Genomic DNA, 26,696 nt, shown 5'->3' with positions numbered 1-26,696 from the left:
ATCATTTTATTTTTGATACGCGGGTAACAAAATTATTAGCCAAATTGACTTAATGGCCTCTAGAGTCCACAAACTTTGGTGGAATTCAATCGTTTTACATATGATGAGAGATCATGCAAACGTCTTTCTAACGGTAATAATTTCATTTTGATTGAAGGACATTCAATGACATATATGGTGCTTTATCTTTGAATTCGTGGGTAACGCCAAATCATTTAAGCCATCATAACTTGTCCCCTGGTATGACTTGCTAGTAAAGGCCTATATGCACAAAAAGAGCACATTGGACGTGACATGATATGCTCCATCAATAACGTGATATCCTTTATTAATGACATTTTAAAGTGGAAAGTTAACAAAGAGAGAATTTTGTCCCGCTTTCGCTGGAATTGACCATATAGACATTTCAATTTCTCAAACAGTTGAGAGATATATAAAAAATGTCTGTTAAGATTTCTCAACAATTAAAAGAAGTTCGAAGGGCAGTGTCCAGAATTTCCGCCTTTCTGGGTGGTGACGGATTAACCCCGGCGTACCATTTTATTACCTTAAACCGCTTTACTCAAGAAAATAGTGTTCCACATAATCCCAGCATTGGACAGCTTTTTTAGGAAACCAGAAATCGCTCAGATGGGGATTGATTTTGTACAGCAAACGCAATGGGGCCGTTGCCTGCCTAAGGAGCCATTCGTTGTGCATATGAACCGACGCCAAGACACCATCAACGATGATAATATGATTCATCGTCATTGGATGGCGAACATTGGCCTCTATCTCGCCAATTTTCAGCACCCGACGAGGACAAAGCTCACCGGTATCGTCGTCGTCAATCACCCACAAAACGTCGCCGACGTTGACCTTCTCCGACATGATCGGTGTTGACGGGGGACCTTCTGATTCCAGAGATGCCGATGGATTGATGGTAGCGTAGAGAAGGTGCTTGCCTTGAAGGCGTAAGGAATGCTCCTTGCAATCGCTGCCCTGATAAAACAACTCTCGCAAAGATGACTTACTCTCATTGTCGTCTTGATATGTTATGAAGTAGACGGGTGAGTATGTGACAGAGTTGGTCTCTCTGTCGTAGCTCTGGACACGGTCACCAACAGCCAGAACTTCCAGAGATTTGACTGTAACGTGTCCGTGACAATCTAGCACTCTCACCACTGAATCTGACGAAAAACACCTGCCGCCGCCACCTCTGTTTCTTCCTGCTTCCACGGTCTTTCGGCGTAGTTCTGTGAAGATGTAAGGATTAAGAAACCCATTATTTTCTTCTTGCATCAAGTTTACATACGAAAGTGACCCTTATAGAAGAAATAAATTGAATTGTGTCGCTTGGATGACTTTGGATCAAGGTTGGATATCGCACTCAAGGTGCTCGATACTAATTCAGCTTCACGGTGGACAGTATGCTTCGACTATTTTATAAATACGTATTTATAAGTACGCACATGACCACCTCCGCGCTGCCATCACAGCTTGTAGACCGTGTGGTCTCGAAGTGACCTTCTACACAGCGGGTGGTCTTTCTGTACATTTGAATACAAATGCGGTAAACCCACGAGACCAATGTGCAGCAAAATTGTCTATTTTGTTCAACTTTGTGATTACATTGTTAACGTTTCCGTCGATAAATATTTTATTCAGTCGTCAAATACTTTCAAAATGTTGTTTTTAATAACATATTCGGAATATTCGCTTTTCAGTGAGATAAAATGTCGGATTTTTTCTGCACTGTACTAGTCTTGTCAAATCTGTACTAGTCTTGTATAGAGTCCATATTAAAGAACCAGCTTTCGGATCAAGAAACCAGGCTTGTCTTTTATTGCACAAAATACGTCTCTGTTTATCATGCCGTTCGCCGTGTGGTGATTGAGAAGTGCGCTCAAAAACCCTCGCAGCACAGGGAAATTACGCATGCGTCAGCGATTTGCTGCTTGATGCTGCTTATGTGACCACGCCTACCGGGCATGTGGTAAAATTAATCTCACGAGTAGTATCTTTTTTCTTAGTTACCAGACTATACTCGGCTAAGACTACGATCACTATACCGTATCGCACATGGCGCAAGAAAGGCGAATCGCGAAAATCCAATGACCGCGACGCCAAACGGGCGGGGCGGTTAGCGGACTTTTGTGGTTAGGCCTACTATTCTTTCTTGAAACGATCCAAGTTTGATTATTGGGCTATTCCAGAAAATAGATGCACACCCCATATAGAGGAGTTCGGATATCCGGACTTTTTGTCCAGTCGTGACTGTTGGAAATCCAGACTTTTAAAGTGCACAAAGGCAAAAAAATCCGCAGAAAAATAGTTTAAAATCAGAAATCCTTTTTGATTGGATTTCCAAGCTTTTTCCAGTAACATTGGCAACTGGAAATCCAGTCGTTTTCAGAAAGCAACACTTGGAAATCCGGACATTTCTTTGATTGAAAATTTACTCCTCTATAGGGGGTGTGCACCTATTTTCTGGAATAGCCCATTGTTTGGTAACAAAGACAAAAACAGGTCCTACTCGTCGGACTTGTAAAAATTAGAATAATGTACATTTTGGGCCATTATCTGGGATATCACACATTCAAATGAAGTAGCGAAACTGAGGGTGACGGAACCAGAAAAAATCTTTGGGAACATTTGGGCAAAGTGAATTTCAGGGGGGGGGGGGTAAAAATCAACAAAATTGGAGCAAAATGTCGCAAAAAGTGGTATTAAGTTTTTACTTGGTGAATCTGCGGGAAAGAGTTCTGATTGGGGGCATTTTCCGTCCATTTGACTCTGCTATAAACATATTAATTTTCATGGCCTTGGCAGTTGGTAACATTTATAACAGCCCTTGTTGGTATAGGCCTACGTTACCCGTGGTACGTCATGTTTTTGACAAACGCCGATAAAGTAAAAACTGAGTGCACAATATAATATACTAACCTTCTTTCAAACCTTCAATTTTTCGTGCATGTTCAGCTTCCCATTGAATGCGAGCCCTTCTGTCCGCCTCTTTTTGCCGAGCTTGATCCGCTCTCATTTTTGCCTCGAATGCTTCTCTTTCTCTTTTTTCCTTTTCAAGAGCCATTCTTAGCCTTTCTGCTTCCTGTCGGGATTCTTGCCTTCTTATCGCTTCCTGTTTCACCCTTTCTTGCTCCTGTGCTCTCCGTGCTGCTTCCTCTTGTAGTTTTTGGACTCTATCCTTTTCAGCCTTTTCAGCTGCTGCCTTTGCTTCTTCTATTTTCTTCCTCTTTTCCTCTTCAATCTTCTGTGCTTTGTCCAAAAGCTCTTGTGTGTAACACCTTCCACCGTTATACTTTGCTATCGCTTTTACCATTGAGAGAAGTTTCTTCACCTGCTCCTGATTGTCACTTGAGGTGAGTTTAAACTTATTATTGAATCCAATGTACCGCATACGGCACTCTTCCAAAAGCTTTCGAGGGCTACCAGATATGCGATCCACAAACTCCTCAAGGGGCTCATCATCTTCAAGAGAATCAGTGTGTGTGAACACTACAATCATAAACTTGATACAGTCTTCTCCAAAGATTCTCTTCATCTTTTCAATACCTTGGACGACTTCTGCAGTAAAACGCCCCAATTTCACGACAAGTAGAATTGCATGAGGGCCTGGTGCAAGCATGAACAGACACTGTAGCAGCTCTTGAAGCGTTTCCTCGTTTGATCTTCTTGTGTCAATGAAGCCTGGCGTGTCAACAAGGGAGACCTTGTGACCAAGGATGGTTGTATCTTCTTTTTTGCAATTTACAGTGACAGATTCGGGATCGGCTTGACTTCTAAATGGTCGGGTAGCTCTATTCCACAATTTAGCAGCTGACAAATGCCCCACAGCTAAAATACTGTTGCCCATGGCACTTTTACCAGTGCCGGTCAATCCCGCCAGTACCAAACGTAAGGTGTCTGTTCCTGGAAAAGGAGACAACAACCATTAAAGTGGGTTCTATAAATGATGAAACGTGAACTTTATCAATCACATTTTTTCACAGTATTCTTGCCTAGTTTGTCGATTTGAATACCCAACCTTGCCACCTCACAATATGATCATATGAATCATCCTACAACTGGTCTTAAAATGATCATATCAATCTTTTTAGTGCAGTGATAGTGCCATCTAGAGTTATTGCCGCATATAAACCGTTTTGAAGCTATATTTAACATCATGAAATATAAAAACATAATTTGATAAAGGTTGTCGATAACTTACGGTTATACGAGGGGTTGAACTATGACCCAAGGTTACGTAAGGTTACAAGGTTTGTAAGGCTACGTAAATTTAAAAGGAAAGGGCTGAATTTCAAAAAATGAAAATTATTTGATATCAGAAAGACATTCTTCGTATTCAGAATGCATATGACTGATGTGCTCTCATGTCCCACAAAAAATACTGTCGAAACGCTCATTCCAGATCCCTTAAATTAAACAAAAATAAAATTTGATGTTTTATTCTGGTGCGGACAACCCTAATCGTCGCATCGCAAAAATCCGTTTTCCAAAATGATGTTTCATCAGAAAGGACTATTCCGATTGTAGATAATATATCATCACAGCATCACCATCTGCTGAAGACACTACATGTAGTCGACCTAGCAAAAACGTTCTAGTTGAGCGAAAAACTGTGTAGTGTTGAAGTTTAACTCTTAAATTATTATACAGAATAGTTTGCACTACCTAAAACGCGCGGTTGCCTAGGTAAAATAGCACAAAAGGTCAACATCAATAGGACTCGAAATGGGCAACAACATTATGTGTCTGTGTTACCATGGTAATGAGTCATTCAAGTAGTAGCAACTATTCTTGATTTTGATTTATCCAAACAGTTCATAGTGCAGTTATGCTACAAAGCAAACATGACTTTTGCAGTACTTAAACCTGGTTAACAGGACATTATTCCAGCAAAATCAATCGATAAAATCTAGTCCATCCACCACATTGAATGGTGGACTGCACTTATGCCCAAATGTGGCACTTGACAATCAATAATCACCCACTCGCTCCACTGACCAAAGTTATGGACAGATATGGGACTTGTTTTTGCTGTTATCTGTCATTTACATATCAGGGAAATACGAACATTTGCAGATGCCCCCCCTTCCTTACTAAAACACCAAAGGGCGAATATTTCCAAATATCTAAATTAGCTAAAAATGTAGGGCATGTTACAAAACTATAATTTTCTAGAATTTAAGAGAGTAGAAAAAATATTGCCCGGTTATTTTTCACACAGTGACGTGAACTAGGTAATGCCCTATACATCTAACATACACTATACACTGTGTATTGTGTATAGGAAAATGAACAGTAACTGCAGTATGTTGAGGCCATTTCTGTTTTGACCCCGGTAGAGCCCAAATATCGACCTGATTGCTTATAACCATGATACGAGGTTTGCAGATAGGTTATACTCTATTCTGAATCTCTGTGACCAAAGGAATAATTTGGCATGGGTTGTGAAAAAAAAATTAAAAACAGTTTATAAGATGTTAGCCCCTTTATGAAAGCGTTGATAAGGGGAGGAACAATAGCTACGATTACTCACCATAAGCATCCGAAATCTCTGATGCGAGTGTGACTTCAGGTGTAGCTGAGTGCTGAAATGGAAAGTTTTTAATTAATTTAGTTTGGTCAAAAGCAAATCAACAAACCTAAGAATTCAGAGCTATGATCATTTATCTATTTTTGATCATCTCAGATGTTTGTATCGATAAGGAGTCGGTACTCTTGGGGTAATAAGTATAAGCTCTTTAGTCTGAGTTCAGTTCGTTTAAGTTCAGTTCACTGGAGAAAGCAAAATCGACGCGTTTTTCACTAGCTGAGAAGATTAAGGATGTAATCGATCAAATACTGGAGCGTCACAATGTATTTATCATAAATGCTGGACAAAATGTATTAATCTGCCCGGCTACAAAGTAATGTGATAAGGAGCGCCATATCAATGGGCTATTGTATTTGAAATCAATGTACCCCGTACGGATAACTTGACCCTGATATTTCACACTGGGAGTGTGGATTCTAAACGGAGTTTCCCTGGCCTAGCGTAGAATATTCTGGCCCCTGAACCAAAAATCGTACAAAACAACATTTATTTTCATTTTAGACTTTTTATAGTCTATATTTTCTTCATTTCAGCTTAATTTAGCAGTTGTCATGGTTGTGTGCAAATTCCTATTACTATTAGATACGTTGTAATAAAACATGATTTTAAACATTTGTATATTACTTTTCTCTGAGGGCTTGCAGCAAAATTGATATTTTATTTTCCTTGGTATGGGTTTGTGGCTAGTAGTCAGATGATATGATGATGATGACGACGACGACGACGACGACGACGATGACGATGACGATGACGATGATGATGATGATGATGATGATGATGGATAATACAACTGATGTCAGATGATTATTAGAGTCGTGATGGTGACGATGATGGCAGTGATGAGGGATTTAATTTAGTATGCGATTCTCACCCCCCCCTCCCGCACCCACCAGTCAATGTTGTTTTGATACTGAGACAGGAACGGACAGTTGGTCTAGTATTGGCTCCAACATTGCTTTGGGGGGGGGGGGGGGGGGGATTGCAAGCAATATGAAACATTAATGTTTGCCACTCATGTTACTTGCAATGTTTAAACAAAGAGAACGTTTCTATAATTATGGTATCAGTCACATTATATGTTTTTGCTTAACACGTGTGCTATGACCCAAAAATACATCATCTCCAAATACACAGTTCAGTGACCTCGAGGCCTCCATTCAACAAGAAAGTTAACCTGTTGTTATAGAAGGACATGCATTTATACCCAATACACTCAGAGGTCAATTTATGAGTGCACAAACATTATAGGGTCAACAAACTGTGTCTTTATAATCCGAACAACATGTGACATATTTACAGCAAGGGCCCGTGCCAAGGCCAAATCGACTTTTACAATGTTTATTGAAGAGATAAGATATGCATAATCTCAGTTTGCGAGTAGATAAGAGGTCAAATGTTTCCATGTTAAAAATAGAATTACATGCTAGGCATGTTTGTTCCTCTTTTCGTTTGTGTATTAATCATCATCATCATCATCATCATCATCATCATCATCATCATCATCGTCATCGTCATCATTATCATCTTTGATTTGATTTGATTTGTTCATCATCATCATCATCATCATCATCATCTTCATCATCATCATCATCGTCGTCGTCATCGTCATCATTATCGTCGTCGTCGTCGTCGTCGTCGTCGTCATCATCATCATATCATCATCATTGACCTGACTACTAGCCACAATCCCATACCAAGGAAGATAAAATATCAATTTTGCTGCAAGCCCTCAGAGAAAAGTAATATACAAATGTTTAAAATCATGTTTTATTACAACGTATCTAATAGTAATATGAATTTGCACACAACCATGACAACTGCTAAATTAAGCTGAAATGAAGAAAATATAGACTATAAAAAAGTCTAAAATGAAAATAAATGTTGTTACAAGAAGAAAATCTATGCGTAACTAAACACAGAAAATATATGCACCATTTCACGGCCATAGATAAATTCAGATAATTCGGGAAAAAACCAAGAACTTAAAAAATTAAAGGAATGAAGGAGAAAAAGAAGACGAAGAGGAACTAAGGGAACTATACACTGCCAAAAATATTTCACAACAAAAATTACTCAATGTTGAGTAATTTTTTACTCATTTGTTGAGTTGTGACCTAATATGAGCTCAATGTTGAATAATGTTTTACTCAACTGTTGAGCTGTGACCTTTTTACTCAATGTTGAGTAAAATATTTTTAGAGTGTACCCAACAGTATGTAACCGGGGAACTAAATTCTAGAATTGTAGAGTATGTGCCTCTCAATAAACCCCTTTTCATACCCGATGACTTTTTTTAAGTCCTACCAGATTACCCTTTTTAGGTTCGGCTACCCAATGACCCTCTCTTTTTCTCTAGAATTTTGTCATCAAATGCCATAAAATAATGTAGAATCTTTATAATTCTCTTTCAGCAAATTTTTTTTGTAAATATTGTAAATTTGGCAAATTTTTTTTCGAAATTTTCACCAGAATAGTCTTAATAAAATAATGATGTGGTTATTGCAACCAAAGGGTTTTCCCCTAGATTTCATAATACACAAACTCTTGCATGATTATAAAGTAGCTTCTCCTATTTCATGATACAGGATTATACAATTATATACTGGTCCCAACCACGCAAGAACACTGTTTCCTGTATATTTCTTACTTAACAATGACATGTTCACCTTTCCATTTTCCTGTTCAGGTTTTGAATCAACCACAGAGTTTCAATCCTTTAAAGGGACATTGTCAAAGATTTTGAGTTTTAAAATGTTTGCACAAATGTTGTTTTAAATTGATTCTATATACTAGTATACATTTCGAAGTCAAATTTGCGGGCAAATCATGGAATTTTTGTGTTTTCATTATCATAATCGAAATTTGCATGAAAAGAGCTACAAAAGCAGCTCAAACATCAGCTACCTTCGACTATATTTATCAATACGTATTTATAAATATTACATATAATACGACCGGCGAGTGTAGTACACGCGTTGTAGGCGCTAGAATGAAATCACAAATTTCTTCGTTATACCTTATTTGTTTGGCTTGAAATTAAAAGGGGATAATGTGATCAGTGAAAACAAATATTTAAATAGGAATCTATTCTTTATGCAAATCACGCAATATTGCTTTAATTGAATAGCAAAATTATTACACATGGGGGATACCGATCAAAAACAACATTTTGAAAGTATTTGCCGAAGGAAATTATAAATGTATGCGTTATTTTAGAATACATTTAATATTTTAATAAAGACTGAACAGGTACTTAATTGGAAAATATTTGTTCAGTTTGAGCAAATGCTGATTGTATTAACCTGATTTGATGATCTTGGTCGACCAATTTTGACCGAAATCCAACGCGATGAGTTGTTGTACGTGTGTGCCCCGCTGATTAAACAAAAATATATTTACATTTAAATTGCGAACACGAGTAAAATAGCGAAATAAAATCCATACAAAAATGCCCTTGGGGTTTACAATCTGGATTTTCTTTGCCTGTATTCATTTAAAAAAAATTAAACATTGCAAAGTACATACATATCAAAACAGCTCAAATTCTCGAGTGCACAGACACGTTAAGTGTTAATACCTATTAAAATAATATCAAAAGTGAACTTACTGCCATGATCTATTAGATTGAGACCAACGTCCTGTCAGTGCTGCCTCGTACAATGTTCAATCGAGAGTGCCTCGTACAATGTTCAATCGAGACCCGGAATCGAGAGTGCATGTGATTGCCTCGAGTTGACTTTTATAAGACCATATGTCATGTATGTATGGGCATTTCACGTCATAAGAATATATTAACCAATAGGAAGCTTTCAAATCACGTGGTTTTTTTTAACTGCCAGGGGATCGGATGCGATATTTACATTTTTGACGTCTCGTAAAATTTTGCCAAATCACTGATGGGAAATCTCACATTTTTAAACAATTTAACTATGTCATCATTGGGGACTTTTGGAAAATTTCTGGAATATCCCATTAAGGGGGTACTACACCCATTGATTTTTTTTTTTTTTTTTTTGCATTTTGTGAAGAAATTACAAAAAAAAAAATGGACAAAGTGGTATGCAAAATGAAGGGCAAATCTTCTCGTTTTATTGGTGGCATCGGTATCAACGTAGCTTACATGCTTTTAAAAGTAGAAGCCAAAAGGTGGTACATCACTGATGATTTAAATTCACTTCATTTTGGAAAGCTTACTATCAACGGATTTCGTTAAAATTTTGGATATGTGTTGCTAACACGTTAGGGAAATAAAGTTGATATGTAAAATGGGAATAAGTGGTTCCTGATTTCTTTTATGACTTCATGAACTTGGTGCTCCACAACTATCAAAAAGGAACTGGTTAAAATGCTTCTATTTTCAATGTTGAGCTATATTTTGTATTTTTAACTTGCGACATTATTTCACTGAAACTTAATTAAGCCACAGGTAACAGGTTACCACAACCATACTACAGCAATGTTGAAAAAATTGTATTTCTTGTCACCTATACCACCATATTGGGTAGTTTTCCGTAAGCTTAACGTTTGTGATTTTGGTAACTATTTTATATTTATTTGTGAAATCCATAGCAACTAGGCATTCTAAATTGTACTCACCATTTACATACCAAGGTATATTAGTATATCCACCTTGCACTTCTCGATATATATCCAGTTAAAGACAGAATATCAAAATTTTTCCTCATTATGATATCACAAACTCTCACATGTGTATTCAAAATTGATGCTTAAATTTGACCTGAACCAATTGACCTATAACCTGACATACGGTGACCTAATAGCCTTTTCTTCTCCTAACAACACATTATAATATTATTGACTAATGACTATACATCCATTGTGTAAGTGTTTATATATTTTGCATGCACCACTAGATAGTAAACAAAATATATATAGGGCTAAAATGACTTACTACAATTGTTTAAAAGCACTTTTTTTCTTCTTTTTTTCATATTTTTTTTATTTCACATGATCCGTGCATATATCGCCTAGCTATAAATGAAAAAATATTTATTTAGACCAATCAAACCAATATATGGGTGTAGTACGCCCTTAACACATAATCATGAAATCTTAAACAAACAATTCTGAATGTGTTATGTGTTGCTAAAGCATAATTATGTTATACTTTAATAAACTGCTATGATTCGACAAAGTACCCCACTGTAAGTGAATTATTGTTTTTTTCAATTTGTATCTGCTAACCGTGTATTTTGAACGGGATGTCAGCCTTGGAAGTCTCGTAATTTCGCCAGACTCAGGGCAGACTGCATGCCCATTATGGGCGCCATCTATCGATAGCTTTTTTCTAACAAATCTCAACTCGACTTTTGGGTCCTTTCATTATTTCTACTTGAAGGAGCGGGAGCAGAGAGAAAGTCACTGCAGAAAATTATATGACCCCTTCTCAGATAATGAAAACCATATGAACTTCCTCTGAGCTACACAAAAATCATATGACCCTCATCCGGACGATCATAAAAATCATAAAAATTCAGATTTTGGTAACTTTGACATTGTCATAGATGTGCTAACATAACCTGCTAGTGGTCCAGCCGAATACTGTGTATTTAAGATAATATAAGGCATTCATAATTCATACACTGACAGTATATAAATTAGCTACATGTATTTGAATGGGGCTTCGATACTGCTAGCTGTTTTCTTCTTTTTTGCCCAATATTTCATTTAAAAAATACCAAATGACAATTGAATGACTTATCCTTCATTTTAAGTTAGGTTACCTTACCTATCCTCTTCAGACACTGAGGCCCATAAGGCTGCAAGTCTCCTCCTCCGGCCAGCTGTCCTTTTCTCTAGCTACTGGCTTGGCTTCACTCCATGACCTCCACCCTAATTTCTTCCTTTCTTTTTCCACTGTCCGCCTCCATGTTGGCTTCGGACGACCAACTTTCCTTCTGCCTTCTGGAGCCCAAGAAAGTGCTGTCATGCAGTGGCTATTATCTTCCATCCTTAGCACATGGCCAATCCATTTCCTTCTCCTTCTGTTTACTTCTTCACTTGTCCTGTTCATTTTGGTTTTCTTTAATAAGTCATTGTTTGATATGACATATGGCCATCTAATCTTCAGTATTCTCCTGAGACATTTGAATTGAAAAGTGTCCAACTTCCTGTTATCATTATCATTGATTTTCCAAGTTTCAGAGCCGTATAATGATAATAACTGACATTACCAGAGATTTGAACAGCTTCGGTTTGGTTCCTAAAGTGAGCTTGCTTGCATTCCAGATTTGTTTGAGCGTCATGAATGATCCCATTGCCTAGCAAATTCTGTTCCTCATGTCTTCACCCCCTCCTGCTTGGTTGCTGATTTGCACCTAGGTATGTGTACTTTTCTACTTTTCTGTACTTCAGTTTCCTTGGTATTGATTTTTAAACCAGTTCTTGCTGCAAATTCACTTAGCTTTGTAGCCTTATCCTGCATGTGTTGGATGGTGGATGATGGAAGAGCTATGTCATCCACAAAGTCCAAATCCTCTAATTTTGTCATAAATTTCCACCGGATTCCTGTGTTATTTCCCTTCATCTAATACTGCACACTCGATATCTTCATACAAAATCTGGACCATTCTTATTATCTTTGATGGAATTCCATAGCTAGCCATAATTTTCCACAGGCTTTCTCGGTGTACGGAGTCAAACGCTTTTTCAAAGTCCACAAACGTAAAACAAAAATCTGATCCACGTAATGCCTCGCCAATTTTCACATTCTGTGAGATCTCCTTTCTTTGTTAACTTGACATGAGCCCCTGCTTCCATGTTTTGGGTACTTAGATTGTGTTAAAGAGGCCTGCATGCCAGTCTACAGTTGTGTCTATGTCTACTTTCAACAATTCAGCCGTAATTTCATCTTTGCCACCTGATTTTCCGTTTTTCATCTTTCTAATTGCTGTTCTAATTTCTGCTTTTGAGATGTGTTTATCACTTATGTCCTCGATTACCGTTACTTGGTCATTTAACTCCTCTGATACTGGGTTGGTTGGTAGTGGTCTGTTTAAAACTTCTTCAAAATGTTCTCGCCACCTTGTTCTCCTTGCCGATTGTTCTGTTAATATGTTCCCAGATTTGTCCTTTACGGCGTTGCTTGTTCTCCCTTTATCATTGCTTAAAGTCTTTGTAATGTCATATAATTCCTTCATTCGCCCATTTCCTGCTGCTTGTTCTGCCCGAGATGCGAGATCGTCAGCCCATTCCCGCTTGTCCCTTCTCATACTTTTCTTCACTTCCATAATTAAGTTCTGTTTGATTAAGTTCTGTTTGATTCTGCTTGACGTTGTCTGTTCAATGTCTCTCTTCAGCTTTATCCTCTCCTCTACTAAATCCCATGATTCCTTGCTGATCCATGGTTTCTGGCCCTTCTTTTTGTACCCGAGAACCTTCTGTGCAGTTTCTTTGTAAGCATTCTCAAAATGTTGCCACTTCTTCTCTACACTGTCTTCTACATCCTCATAATTTTGGAGTACATCAAATCTATTTTTAAGTTCATTTTTGAATTTTGATCTGATGGTAGTCTGTTGCAGTTTGCTTGTATCAAATTTCCTTCTTGTCACTTTTGGTTGTTGCTTTCTTTTCAACTTAATTTTGTTACGAACCAGTTGATGGTCGCTGTATATACCAGCTCCCCGCATGGCCCTTGCAGATATCCTGTGCTGTCTGCTTACCATTACATGATCAATTTGGTTCTTGGGGAAAATTGTTCCAGTAATCACAAGGTTATTTAGATTACAAAAATCGACAAGCCTCTCTCAATTGTCATTCCTCACTCCTAGTCCATGTTTTCCCGTGATGCTTTCACAGCCTTCATTATCATCTCCAACCTTAGCATTAAGGTCTCCCATCACAATAAGTAAGTCATGTTTGTGAATGCTATCTACAATTGCTTGCAGTTGGTCATAAAAATTGTCTTTATCCTCTTCATTTGATTCATTGGTGGGTGCATATACTTGAAGGATTGTGAATTTCAAAAACTTGTGGAATACATCAAAAGAGATGTATTCCACAAGTTAATGAAAAATGCGGCTGGAAATTTGATAAATTATGGGTTTATTACTCAGAAAATCAAAATTGCAAATGAGAAACATGTAAGAATGACTTAGGCATTTAGCGTAGCAGGCTGACGATATATATTATATGGGCCTATATACCATCGTATTGAGCAGTTGCCTAGGGTTGTCTGATCTCAGCTTCCCATTCTCCCATGGATCTTCTTCTTTCTCGACGGGTATTGGTCGAGCTTGTTCAGGTTGTTTATTTACGTCATCTTTGGACTTTCTCTTCATTTTGGCGTTCAGTGTGAGCTGCAGCAGTTTGTAATTTATGTTGTCGAAATACTTTTGAATACGTGACCATCTGGTAAGTTGTTAGTCCTGCAAGCGTGACTTCAGTTTCTTAAAATAATCATTGTGACATCTACGGACCTGAAGTCAGTCCTGCAGCGGTACATAGGGATGCACTGTTCGTTTAAGAAATCCAAAGTTGAAGCATCACGTAATATCATATGCTTGGTGTTTGTCAGTTTTACCTCAGTGATGTTGTATACTTCAACTGCATAATGTAGCAACATCAAGAGAGAGTGTTGTTCAAGGTGATAAAACCAAGTCATAAGCAATTTTTAGACGGCCATTTTGAGTACATCTGGCACTAAGTGAAGTAATCACATGAAGGTTGCCGGTTTTGCCAACCAAGAGATTTTTGAAGCCACCCAAATGATGAGATCAATTTTCTCAACATTGTTGTAATACTAAGTGAATGGTGTTGTGTGGGATTAAAGTCATGCAAGCACGTCCAAACAACTTGAGACAGTTCCTAATCTTAATCCTTGAAGCCCAAGAAAGAGCCCACACATTGATGTTTCTTATTTGTACAGCAGATACCAATACAGTGCACTGTAAATAAGGATATGTTGTAGCTCCAGGATACACCTTGCCAGTTCATTGCTTTCTTGCTTCACAATAGAGGTTGTGCATATGATATCATACCGTAAATATGGCGGACTTCTCAAATGCATTCAACAAAAGCATGATTGCAATCTACCGCGACAGTTCGTCTCACACACATAACAAATGCACTACGATAAAATAGATTGATGACAACTTTTGATTGAATGGACTACACTGCGCCATGATTACGGTGAAGGACACCGGTTCAAATCGTTTGTTTGGAGCCAATCGATAAAAGCATGCAGGGTCTATATACCATGTATACAAATCGACTTAGTGAATAATTTATCTTATCCTTGGTCATGATATATAGAGGCACATTGATGACACTCTTGTCTTCTTTGGCTGTTTTTCTTGTTTTTCCACCCGGGCTACTTCTTGAACTAGGCGTAGGCTTAATTAGCCTTCGCTTTAGTTTTAGTTGGAAACGCCGACTTGTGAAGGTTCGTTATCCTCAAAAATATTGTCCTGAAATAGTGACTCTGCTGCCTGACAAGCTTTGATGAGATCTTCATCATCATAATCCGACTCGGCAGCTAGCCCTAGAACTCTGGCCATAGTATCCGTTTTTAATTCCACTAGGGCCAGAGTGAACTTCCATTGAAAAAATTGTTGGAGATGGTTGAAAGCACCGGAACAAATAAATGATGAAAATTGACCTTTTCATTGTGTTCCTGGGTCACTTGGCATGTGTCATACCATTACCGCAAGAGCTGTAAAATTCCATTTGAAAAAACATAGTTTTCACATTTATGCACACTTTCCCTACATCATTGACATCATTTGACCTCTCGACCTGATGCGGCGAGGGCGCTTTGAATTTTTCCATATGCAACAATCTTCCCTACCAAGAATGCTTTGCAGTATATTACCATGATTACATGAGATTTTATGTGGTAGCTTGTGGGATACGATACATAGCCCATCATACGCTTAGCATTATGGGTAGCCTGCAATCGCATCTGATTATATTTGACCTCGCGAGGTCCTCGCCTCATATCCCGGGCTCGTCATGTCCATTTTACTTTAGGGTGAATAAATAACGGAGTAGTGGATTAGGAAAAGTAAATTAACATGAAACGTATAACACCTGTATAAAACGAGAATAATTCACGCATGACCGACCGGCCGGCCGCCAGTTGGAATAAAAAAATACACGCTGGATTGTCTTGGAACTCCAAATGCTTTAGTTACAAACAGAGATTGCGCTAGTAAAAAATGCATTTCAGCCCCTGCCAAAGTTCATTTTCGGACTCCCCCGTAATGTAGAATGGTCCAGATTATCGTAACCTTTGACATTGCCAATATCACACAAATGTCGTCTATTTCATGCCGTAAAGATGTATGACCAAGTTTCTGAAGAATATTGGTAAGTTTAAAGGCCAGATATCAGGCTAACGAATATGATCTGCACAATATAGAAAGATCCGATCGTTGTCCGAACGTCAAAATTTGATAAATGTCAATGGTACAATTCTAAGCACGTGAAAGTCGTGGGGTCATTTCTCAACACAATACCTGTGTGTTGAGAAAGACCGTGTTCATCTACCGTTACTCAGCCAAACATGGCAGAGTAGGTCCCGGATGGTCGTACATGTTCCTATCTCCACAACGTTATACCTTTCCAACAAGGAAAGAGATACAAAAGGCGAACGTCTATCGGCAGCCTGACTAGTGGGGATTATGCACTTTCAGTTTCTCACGCGTTTGAACGGGAATTGGATTACGTACTTTTGTCTAGTGAGCAAATTTCTTCAATATTTTGAGAAAATGATGTCACATTTTCTATTCTATATTGTTTGGTAATAATGTCTTTTGCCAATAGTATGTTTAAAGTTGTAATTTTGTGTTTTTGATCGCAAAGATCGGATATTTTCGTTCCCGGTTCGAATTCTGAACCCTTCGCAAGGGTGCCGATTTCGGCAGAACTTTTTTTTGCCTTTTTTGACACTAAAATGCATTCGATCCTTAATTTTGTTTCAACCGAGTCTTAAATTAGCAAGCACAATAAGGTTGGTACCACTTTTATATACATTGATGAAATTTTTAAGATTTTTTTTCAAGTTTCTAACCGGCGCAAATCGTTAAGTGTGTATTTCCCATTGACATCCAAAAGGGCGTAAGCCAGTCCTTAAAGCCATTATAACATTTCTTTAAAAATAGATTAGTATTCGTTTTCAATAAAATATTAGTATTTACTGTCAGATATGTCCCCTTTTAATTTTGAGCCGAACAAGTGAGGTAAAGCAAAGAAAATAGGAATTTACAACTAGCGCCAATGCATGTTACTCCGGCGGTTGTAATTTGGTACGACCCTCTGGCGTGTGTTTGTTTGTCCCGCACGCCGTGTACGTAGTACTGTGTTGACATCGCATACGCGTTCGACTAATATTTCTATCGTAATAATAAAACGCTGATTCAGGCGGTTTATTCAAAATCTCGGATTTTGACTAAACTACAGCACCTAAAGTCTTGATTTTTGCAGAGAATCTTTGTTTAATAAAGTACATTACAATCGTGTAAAAACCTGAATTTAAAATTTTTTTGAGGGCATTCTCCTCAGCAAATGTTATAATATGGCTTTAATATACATAGGTACGGCGTATATAGACGAATCCAACGAGCCAAGTCATGGTCAGGATTTGGTCGGCCATGACGGGTCCCCGCATGCACCACACTGGTGTAGTGACTCCCAATTGGGTTGATTAAAGCCGCTTAAAATTCGACGTTAGATTCTTTTGTGTTGTACACTGTCATTATTCTTTTGTCTACGTGTAGCACAGATGATAGAATGCAGTTTAAAATACTCTCCAAGGCCGCATCATTTCACATTTTAGGTGAGATGAAGCCGACGGGGACCCAACTTTGGCAGCCATTAAGGTGTAGGAATGCGTGAAATTGGATTCGTCTATATGACTGGCAAGCGAGTCTAAGCCTGACTACTAGGTTTGATCAGATTTCAAATTCTTCTTCCCAATCGCCATGCAAGTGAAATCCTATTATGCTAGCGTCTGAATCAGACATGAGCTAACGCGAGGCAATTTAATTTCTGAAGAATCATTGCCCGCATTCGTGAGAATGCAAATTATCGCTACCATTCAAACCTCGTCACTTGAATGAATAATGGTGAACAGAAATGATGGACATCAAGGTCGCATAGAGTCAGACTTAAACCAGGGATCGATATAATGGGATAGGCATCGTAGTATTACGTAACACACCGAAAGATGTAGTTTAACTCTAGACAACAGGCGCCATATTGCAGGAGGGTTGGAGTTCATAGAGGAAACGTTAAAGGTTAGTAGATTAGGTCACCCAGGCACATCACTAATGTGTTTCACGAGTTGTAATACCGACAGGTAAAAACATTGATTTTGTAAAATTCTTCCGATTTTTTAAAATTACTAAATAAGGTTAGTACTTCAAACCATTCTTTGATGAATCTATGCAATATGACGGTAATATTTGAAACATCTAAGAATCAATCTTAAACATCTTCATGATATTCATTTTTTTGCGCATGGTCAAAGCATGCTCTTGCGCTATCCACAGACTATCCGGTGGAAACTTCAAAGCAACGATCATGCGTTAATATTTACAAAATGGCGAATGATGTAGTTTAAGTCGAACAATAGCGTGGCCGGCGTGACGTAGTTTTTGGCATTGTTCCTATATGCACTTTCACCCTCCTGCTTAAACAGTTAAAGGACTGCAGCATCTATATCTGACTGGGCGTTTTAATTACGTAATGTTTCAATGGCATCATCGACTGGCTGGCTAGTGCTTGTGTTTAGTGTTTAGTTTCTATAATAATTGTTATTAGGGCTTACATTTTATTAATTCATTCCTTTCGTTTCCTTTCTCTGCACATATTCGTTCTTAGGCCCACACTTTATCACTCCCTCGCTCTCCTTCTCCTCTCTCCCCTTCTCCCTCCCCTTATTCTTTCTTTTTCTTTTTCTCCCCTTCTTTTCCTCCCCTGGACCCTCCCTCCCTCCCCATCTCGATCGCCCATCCGCTTCTCCTCTTGTCACGCCTCCCTCATTCACTCCATCATTTTCCTCTGGCTTTTAAAATTGATTCGTGATCAAAACATTTGACTATGTGGGTAGTAAATAACTGTACATCGACGGCTAAAATGTGCCTTTTTGTGCTTGCGTCTACGCAATCACCCCCGTTGGGCTGTACGAGAACAAAAGGTACCACTCCGTCATGTAGGCACTTTCACATGACTTTCTTTTGATCATTTATTGACAGTAGCTTGCTTGGTATAGCGGTAATACGCTGTCAATTGAGTTTCAATTTAATGGCGGAGCCCTTTTGTCCTGAACAAAAGGTGCCACTCCATGAATAGCTTGTCGGTAAATCAAATCTGCACAAAGGAACAATGCGTTACGTAATCTATAACCTCTTTTGTTCTACATTGCTCCACGGTTTTCGACACATGTCGCTCTAGCTAAAATCAGGGAAGAAAATGTCAGATTATAAATGTACACCTGTAATTTGAGTATCTTGAGCTAGTCTGACCACTGCACTGGTCAACTTTGCACTATTTCATCCCGGTCCCTGCGCACTCCGTGCATCCGCGGGTATTCATGCTTGTCGGTGAACTTTAAAAACACCCCCTTTTGCATCTCATTTCGCGAAATTTTTAGGGGAAAAAGGCCTCTTTTTTAGCGATTTCGCGAATTATTTGCCCTTCGACAATACCCCTATTTTCGCTAAAACGGGAACGATATTTCTAACATACCCTTTTCTGACAGAAACACGTAGACTGCTCCATGAAAATACCCTTTTTTTTTCAATTTCGCGAACATGTGGTTTAAAAAACACCCCTTTTTGTGTGTTTCGCGAATCGCATTCCTTCATCTGAAAACACCCCCTATTTCGCGAAATTTTCGACGAGCATGAATACCCGCGGATGCACGGAGTGCGGGGACCGGGTATTTCATTTACTTTTTAACATACCTATTACTAGACTACTTGTCCTATTGTTTTTTGTGTTTTTTTTAATTATTATTATTTTTTGGCGTTTTAATTCTTATATACTCAGTGCAGTTATCAAGAGAGGGGTCCAACCATTGCGATTTTCTTTAGATTTTCTTAAGAACTACTGAGAGAGGGCAATGTATACGTATACCGTTATTTTTCATACTTAATACTATAATACTTATCAAGAGAGGGCTCTCTTTATGTTACTGTAAGATTTGAGTTCGCTCCCGGGTCGTCAATCGATAGTTTTCGGTGGGAGTGGTCAATGGATTGGGACAGGAGGATGATGCCGGGGATAAAAGTTCACAGTCATGCGTAAACATGATATACCACAACAGCCATGTTCATTATAACGAATGGTTCCTGTTCTAACTAATTCCAGTCAGATGGTCACCTTGGTCTGTGGCGGATATTTTATAAATAAATTTAGAAGTGCAATTTTTATTTTAGGGCCATTTTTCTATAACTGGTCTTTACATGTAATCCGTTGGGGTGCTATAACCCCCATTTTAGTAACAAAAATGACCCGTGCTAATTTTCAGAGTATGTAGTATGAACATGTAGAAATATAATCAAGTAATTGCCCTACCTGCCCTTCTCCGAAAAAAAAAGTCCTATACCTCAATGATAATGCAGCCTAGGTGCGGCCTGTGGCTAGTAAGGAAGCGTCTTGCGGACCATGCGCAGATAAAATGATTGACATGCTTGATACGGGTTGTCAGTCAACTCCACCCATACCATATTCAGGCTCGTCAGGAAGATATTTAATATCCCTACTTAATTTATAATATGCCTACCAGTTCTATCGTATAACCGATTTGCTATAATAATAGAATATTTGTTATACCATGTTTACTAAATTCGTATTTATCGTATAATTAAATGTGACCATAAGTATAATGTGTACATAGGATGTGGATCACAAGAATAATATCATCTACGGACTTGGCTACTAAAGCATGCCAGGAAGGATATTGCCGTATGCTGACCTATGTCAATTAATGATATTGCCGTATGCTGTCAATTATTATTATAAACATGGTATATCACTAATATGTACTATGTGACTTTGTGTGACCTTGAGTCAGAGGCATTTCCCGATAGGTAGTAAGGGTCCCTGATTGGGAGCATACTCAAATTTAACCAGGAACAGTAAAAGGAGCCCTCTCTTGTGGGGAAATCAATGGTGTTTCTATACTTTAATTGGGAGCGGTGTATAGGTGATATCGCAAAGCAGACAGTGGTATCCGGGAGTGATGTAGATCCAGATTGAATTAATTGAAAATAACAATATATGTGAAGCAGTAATTAATACTTGACTGTAGTATTGCCAAGATCAGACAAATTAATGCCGAGATCACACAAAATAAAGTGACAAATAAATAAAAAAAGACAGAATATCGACTATGGCATAGTCTAACCTATTACACGTTATGACTTAATAAAGAAACCCATCAATCGTTCCTGAAACTCACATACCGTAAAAACACGATAGTTATCATATGTGCTTACTATCGAGCGCTTTTAAAACATGTAAACATGAAGAGCCCCATCCACAAAAGTGTAAAGGGTTTTGAGCAAATCATCGTTAGTTATACGAACAAGTAAACCTGCAATTAATGTGTGTCTCAACCCCATTAGCTCAGTTGGTAAAGCGCCGGACTTTGTTACATTTTTATGTTTTCAAAAGAGCTCGATATGCTAACTATCAAGTTTTTACGGTAGGGCTTTTATGTTCAGTCCTAACCTAAAATCGGCCCTAAACACCTTTTAGGACCATTGACCCTTCGGACTATTCCCCAATTTTACTGTCCCGTTTTTGATGCAGCCCCAGCAAACACAAAACGTTTTCCACGTCGTTCGCAAAGGTTATAAAAAGGTTGTTAGAAAACGTTTAAATGTCGGGTTATATAAAGGGTATATTAAGGGTATAAAACGTTTTCATAACATTAAAAAACATTTTCTGATAATCTTCTGCCAGCACACACAAAATGTTTTACAGAAAACGTTTAAATGTCGGGTTATATAAAGGGTATAAAAACGTTTTAATAACATTCTAAAAATATTTTTGAAAACTTGATACAAAACATTCTATACAGAATGTTATTTTGGGGTTGAAAAAATATTTTGCGAAAAATGTTTGCCCAAAATATTTGCAATAACGTTTTAAAAACGTTTTCATGACCTTTATATAACTCCGACATTTAAATGTTTTTAAAACGTTTTTTAAAAAACATTCTAAGAACATTTATGTGTTTGCTGGGTGCAAATATTTTAACATAATGTTATTTAAGTGTTGACAAAATATTTGTTGTAGTGTATTTTCATACAAAACGTTTTAAAACGTTTTCATGACCTTTATACAACCCGACATTTTAATGTTATTAAAACGTTTTTACCTAAACCAAAAGCCAAAATATAACTTATTTAAAGCGTTTTTAAAACGTTTTTATGTTTGCTGGGGCGGTACGGGCTCTGTCTTGTAATCGGTGGATTGCGAGTTCGAGTCCCGGCGGTGGCATCGTGTTGTGCTCTTCGGCAAGCCGCTTTACCTTACTTGCCTTTCTCTACCCAGGGGTGAAAAGGGGGGGCTGTTATTAATATTATCCATTGAGCGCCGCCCAAAGTTATGAGCATGCGTTGGGTAATGTATGGCAGCTGACATATTCTAACGGCAGCAGAATACATGTAAAGTGCTTTGGTACATGTGCACATGTGAAAGGCGCTGTATAAATACCAACATTTTAAATTATAAATTTGATAATAGTTTGAAAACGTTAAATTATGTATATAATATAATATCAATAATTATAGGGCTGCCTACTCCCACGCATCTGGCATGAGTCTCACGCATTTATTGCGCTCTCACGTTAAGGTATTAAAATCTCACGCATCAATATTTTGTCCCCTTTTTGGTCAAAGGGTATAAAAAAAAAAGTTAGGGTTAAGGGTATATGGGCAGGGTTAAGGGTACGGGTATGGAATTAATTACGGTACAGCGATGGTTTCAGGTGCGGTGTTAGTAGGTCTACCTCTAGCTCTTAAGGCCAAAAAATTGTTTGTACTACAACTGGTCCAAAAAGGTAGGGTCGGTCCAAAAAGGTAGGGTCTACATGTATAATATGGTTAATGTTATATAATGCTACGTATAAAATAGAGATTCATGTTGTTGCCGTGCGTACTCGAAATTATATTACTCGTTATACACATGGATGAATGGCGACCCCCAACACACACACCCCCACCACGTACCCACACCAACAACTAATTCATCAGGGGCGTCTGACCCAAACGCCACGGATGTGAGCATTGCTACGGCACGACCTTCATATCTAAAAATAATACCTTAATATAAAATAACAATTTAGATTAACAATTTAGAAATTTATTATAATATATTAGCCTAGTCACAATATTTTATAAAGCTTTTTATGTTCGCTTCATTTGCATTTGTGAATACAGGTATTACTGATTATCATTAATCCTGTGGATTATCTCAGCTTAGTACCTCTTAGTCTGATCTCTTTCTTTAAGCTTAATAAGCTTTATAAATGATGTTTTAAACATAATAATTAATATTATAACAATAGCAGTTGGTGATAAAGAATGCCTGAAGGCCAGTCTTCTTGAACATTTTTATCTTTCAATTAAAAAAAATAAGGAAGTAATTTATAGCGACGATCTCAAAAGAAATAATCCTATATTACTCTTCAACATGTTCAATAGCCAACTAACCATATACAAGGTGTCTCAATAAAAAAAAATAGGCCATGTGTATTGGGAGGCATAACTTAAAATATTGGCAGTAAAATTAAACTTGTTTTAAAGATTCAAATACCATGAAATGTCTTCTACAGAATGGTGGAAAAATCATCAAAATCCGTTCACGCGTCACTGAGATAATTGGAAAACTATAAATATACCCGTTTTTGGACCTTTTTAATGGGGCACGTTAAAAATTAATAATGTGCTGCATTGTAGTTTAGAATGGAAGAAAAAATGAAGTTAACTCCCAGTGTTGCTTAATATATAGGAGATAACTTGCCTGATCAGCAACTTAGCCCAGTCAATTCAAAAATTACCTACCACTAATTGCAACGTTTACAGTAATCCATTTCACATGCATCCATCTACCAAAAGCTCACACAAAAACATAACAAAAGTCCCGGAAAATACAAGTAGTGGAACAGTGCCTAATTTGCATAAATCCAAAATCGCCACTTATGCAGGGGTTTTAACAAGATTTGACATTAAAAAAAGTTCTCAGGTTACGGGCTTTTTACCCAACAAATTCTTGCTCCCCATGCAAAACTGGTCCAGATAAACCATATGATAATTTCTCGCCAAGTGGTACTTAGCTCAGTTTTAACCTGGTCTGAGTTATTGCCGGGTTACGCAAAGTCACTTTTTGGCAAGGTCTCATTGCCTACTCAACAATTGTGAAGAGTAACTTAGGGACTTAGGGAACATTTCATGCACACGTGATCAAGGAATGGAACATATGTAGCAACAACACATTTTATGAAGGGATGCAGACCCCAAGCATTGAAAGAAACGAAACGACTTTTTTTTTACTTATCAAAAGCCTTTGATACAATCGATCATAACATACTCTTACATAAATTAGAACACTATGGCTTTCGTTTATCTAAGTAACAGAAAACAATATGTTTATTATAATTCTTATGAATCAGAATCACACGATATTATATGTGGTGTTCCACAAGGATCAATCCTGGGGCCACTTCTATTTATACTCTATGTTAATGATATAACTAATGCATCTAAAGTACTCGAATTCGTCCTTTTTGCAGACGATACCACCATTTTATACTCCCATAAAAACGTAGAACGCCAAACAAACCTTGTTATAATGAAGAGTTAAAGGAAGTAAGCAATTGGTTTAAAGCTAATAAATTGTCAATTAATGCTACCAAAACAAATTACATGATACTTGGCACACCCAAAATGACATCGATGAATCAAGACCTGCAAATCACACTAGATCACACGGCTTTAGAAAGAGTGCATCAAACTAAATTCCTTGGTGTACTAATAGACGAATGTCTTAATTGGAAATGTCACATAGATTGCGTATCTAGAACAATTTCAAGAAATGTCGGTGTCATGAATAAATTGAAACATTTTGTTCCAAGTCGTATTTTATTTACACTTTATTGTACGTTAATATTGCCTTATTTGAATTATGGAGTACTTTTATGGGGAAATACATGTAAAAATTACTTAAATTAAATTGTAAAAATTCAAAAATGGGCTGTTAGAACGGTTGCAAACGTTCACTATAGAGACGACACAGCGCCATTGTTTGCTAATTATAACATATTAAAAGTTGAAGATATGTACACACTAGAATTAGGTACATTCATGTACAGGCACTTTATAAATGAGCTGCCCTGCTCATTTGATAATTATTTTACCAAACGTTCTGACATACATAACTACAAGACACGATATGTAAATGACCTAAATCTAACCAAAAATAAGAAAGTCTTTTCTGATCATGCCATACGTACAAGAGGTCCCATTCTTTGGAATTCTTTAGATAAAAATCTGGAAGCTTCAAAATCTGTTAAACATTTCCGTAATCAATTCAAAACAAAATTGATCTCTAAATATAATTAATCTTTTCCATGGGCCCCCCCTCCCCTTACCTTGTCTTTTGGCTATGTTATGTGATGTTGATTTATTTTGTTAATTCCATTTGATTTCAGGGAAAGGATAACTTTCAGACATTTTTGGTCTTCCAGCCTTTTCCTCCATATGTACCGTGTTTATATATATCTACCAAAAAAACGTTGACAACGTAAAGAAATCAGCAAGTTAAAAAAAAACCACCTCGGCTCACTTTTTGAAACTTGGTCCCATTTGTAAAAGGTACTGATTTAAACTTTTTCATATTTATATAAATCTAAAACATTTCCAGAAGTGTTATGTATCTTTAATGTGCAGATGCGATATTAATTTGTAAGCTTTCTGGAACGACCTGAAAGGTTATTATCTTGTTCTTGCATGGTAAGCCAATATCCTATTGTGTTTTGTTTTATAATAATCATGATTAATGATTGAATTAAACGAATAACAAGTAGGCTTGTAATCTTGTTGGAAACGCTGTATTCTGTTGAAATAAAATAAAAACACTGATTTGCTGTTGGTGTTCAAAATGGGACCAAGTTTCAAAAAGTGAGCCGAGGTGGGTTTTTTTAAACTTACTGATTTCTTTACGTTGTCAACGTTTTTTTGGTAGATTTCTTTTCTTTTTATGAATGTAGCCAATCAGCTCCAAGCTTGGAAAGTCATCAGGTTATGAAGTGCTCCATAAAACGAATAAAACGAAAAATAGATGTTTGAGATTGCTATTCTTGATTCATGACAATAAAAAATAAATTAAACAAAACTTTATCAGTCGTTTATTTTAAAACTTGCTCGTCACGCGTGACTGTAATGTTAATATACATTTTAATACACTTTAATTATTCAAGGAAACGTAAATATGTAAAGAAAATGTAAATATGAACAACACACACCCAATGTTGACAATGCCAGAGAGACACAGAGAGTAAGTCCAATTTAGGCCTACTTCAAGTCGGAACTGGTTAATGCGCATAAATTTAAGCCTATACTACGGAAGCGTCTAAATGCCCCGACTAGGCAAGATAATCGTGTTTTAATGTTTGTGGTTCTTTGTTGACCTGCGGGGCAATATACTTGGCTATCCGAATTTAGCGGTTTGTGGTTCTTTGTATAGCCCTTCGGGGCAACCTAGTTGGATATTCCTATTAAGCGGCGGCTGTCGGCGATCTTTCGTGGTTTGTTGTTTTCACCAAGCCCTGCCCTCTATAGTTTAAGCTTGTTGGATATCCATATTTCGTGGTTTGTGGTTCTTTGTAGCCCTGTGGGGCAATCTAGTTGCATATCCAAATTTCGCGGTTTGTGGTTCTTTGTAGCCCTGCGGGGCAATCTAGTTGCATATCCATCTTTCGCGGTTTGTGGTTCTTTATAGCCCTGCGGGCAATCTAGTTGGATATCAATATTGAGCGGCAGTTGTTGTTGATCTTTCGCGGTTTGTGGTCTTAATTTGTTGCATATCCATATTTCACGGCTTGTGGTTCTTTATAATCGATAGGCCT

The 26,696-nt window shown here is 37.6% G+C and overlaps 2 protein-coding genes across 2 annotated transcripts; both read right to left on the bottom strand.

Annotated features, from left to right (window-relative positions):
* Positions 1 to 367: 367 nt before the first annotated feature.
* Positions 368 to 9,317, bottom strand: LOC140141567 (uncharacterized). The gene is made up of 4 exons (XM_072163475.1): positions 9,204 to 9,317; positions 5,540 to 5,591; positions 2,926 to 3,909; positions 368 to 1,235 (listed from the first exon to the last, which is right to left on the bottom strand). Exons 1-4 carry the CDS (start codon positions 9,207 to 9,209, stop codon positions 559 to 561), a joined length of 1,719 nt encoding a protein of 572 aa, XP_072019576.1. The 5' UTR covers positions 9,210 to 9,317; the 3' UTR covers positions 368 to 558.
* A 3,070-nt stretch (positions 9,318 to 12,387) lies between these two features.
* Positions 12,388 to 13,245, bottom strand: LOC140140698 (uncharacterized). The gene has a single exon (XM_072162454.1). It carries the CDS (start codon positions 13,243 to 13,245, stop codon positions 12,388 to 12,390), a length of 858 nt encoding a protein of 285 aa, XP_072018555.1.
* Between the last annotated feature and the right edge of the window lie 13,451 nt (positions 13,246 to 26,696).

The sequence above is a fragment of the Amphiura filiformis genome, chromosome 19, assembly GCF_039555335.1.
Source record: "Amphiura filiformis chromosome 19, Afil_fr2py, whole genome shotgun sequence".
Classification (NCBI taxonomy): domain Eukaryota; kingdom Metazoa; phylum Echinodermata; class Ophiuroidea; order Amphilepidida; family Amphiuridae; genus Amphiura; species Amphiura filiformis.
This window is presented reverse-complemented; position numbering and strand designations above follow the sequence as displayed.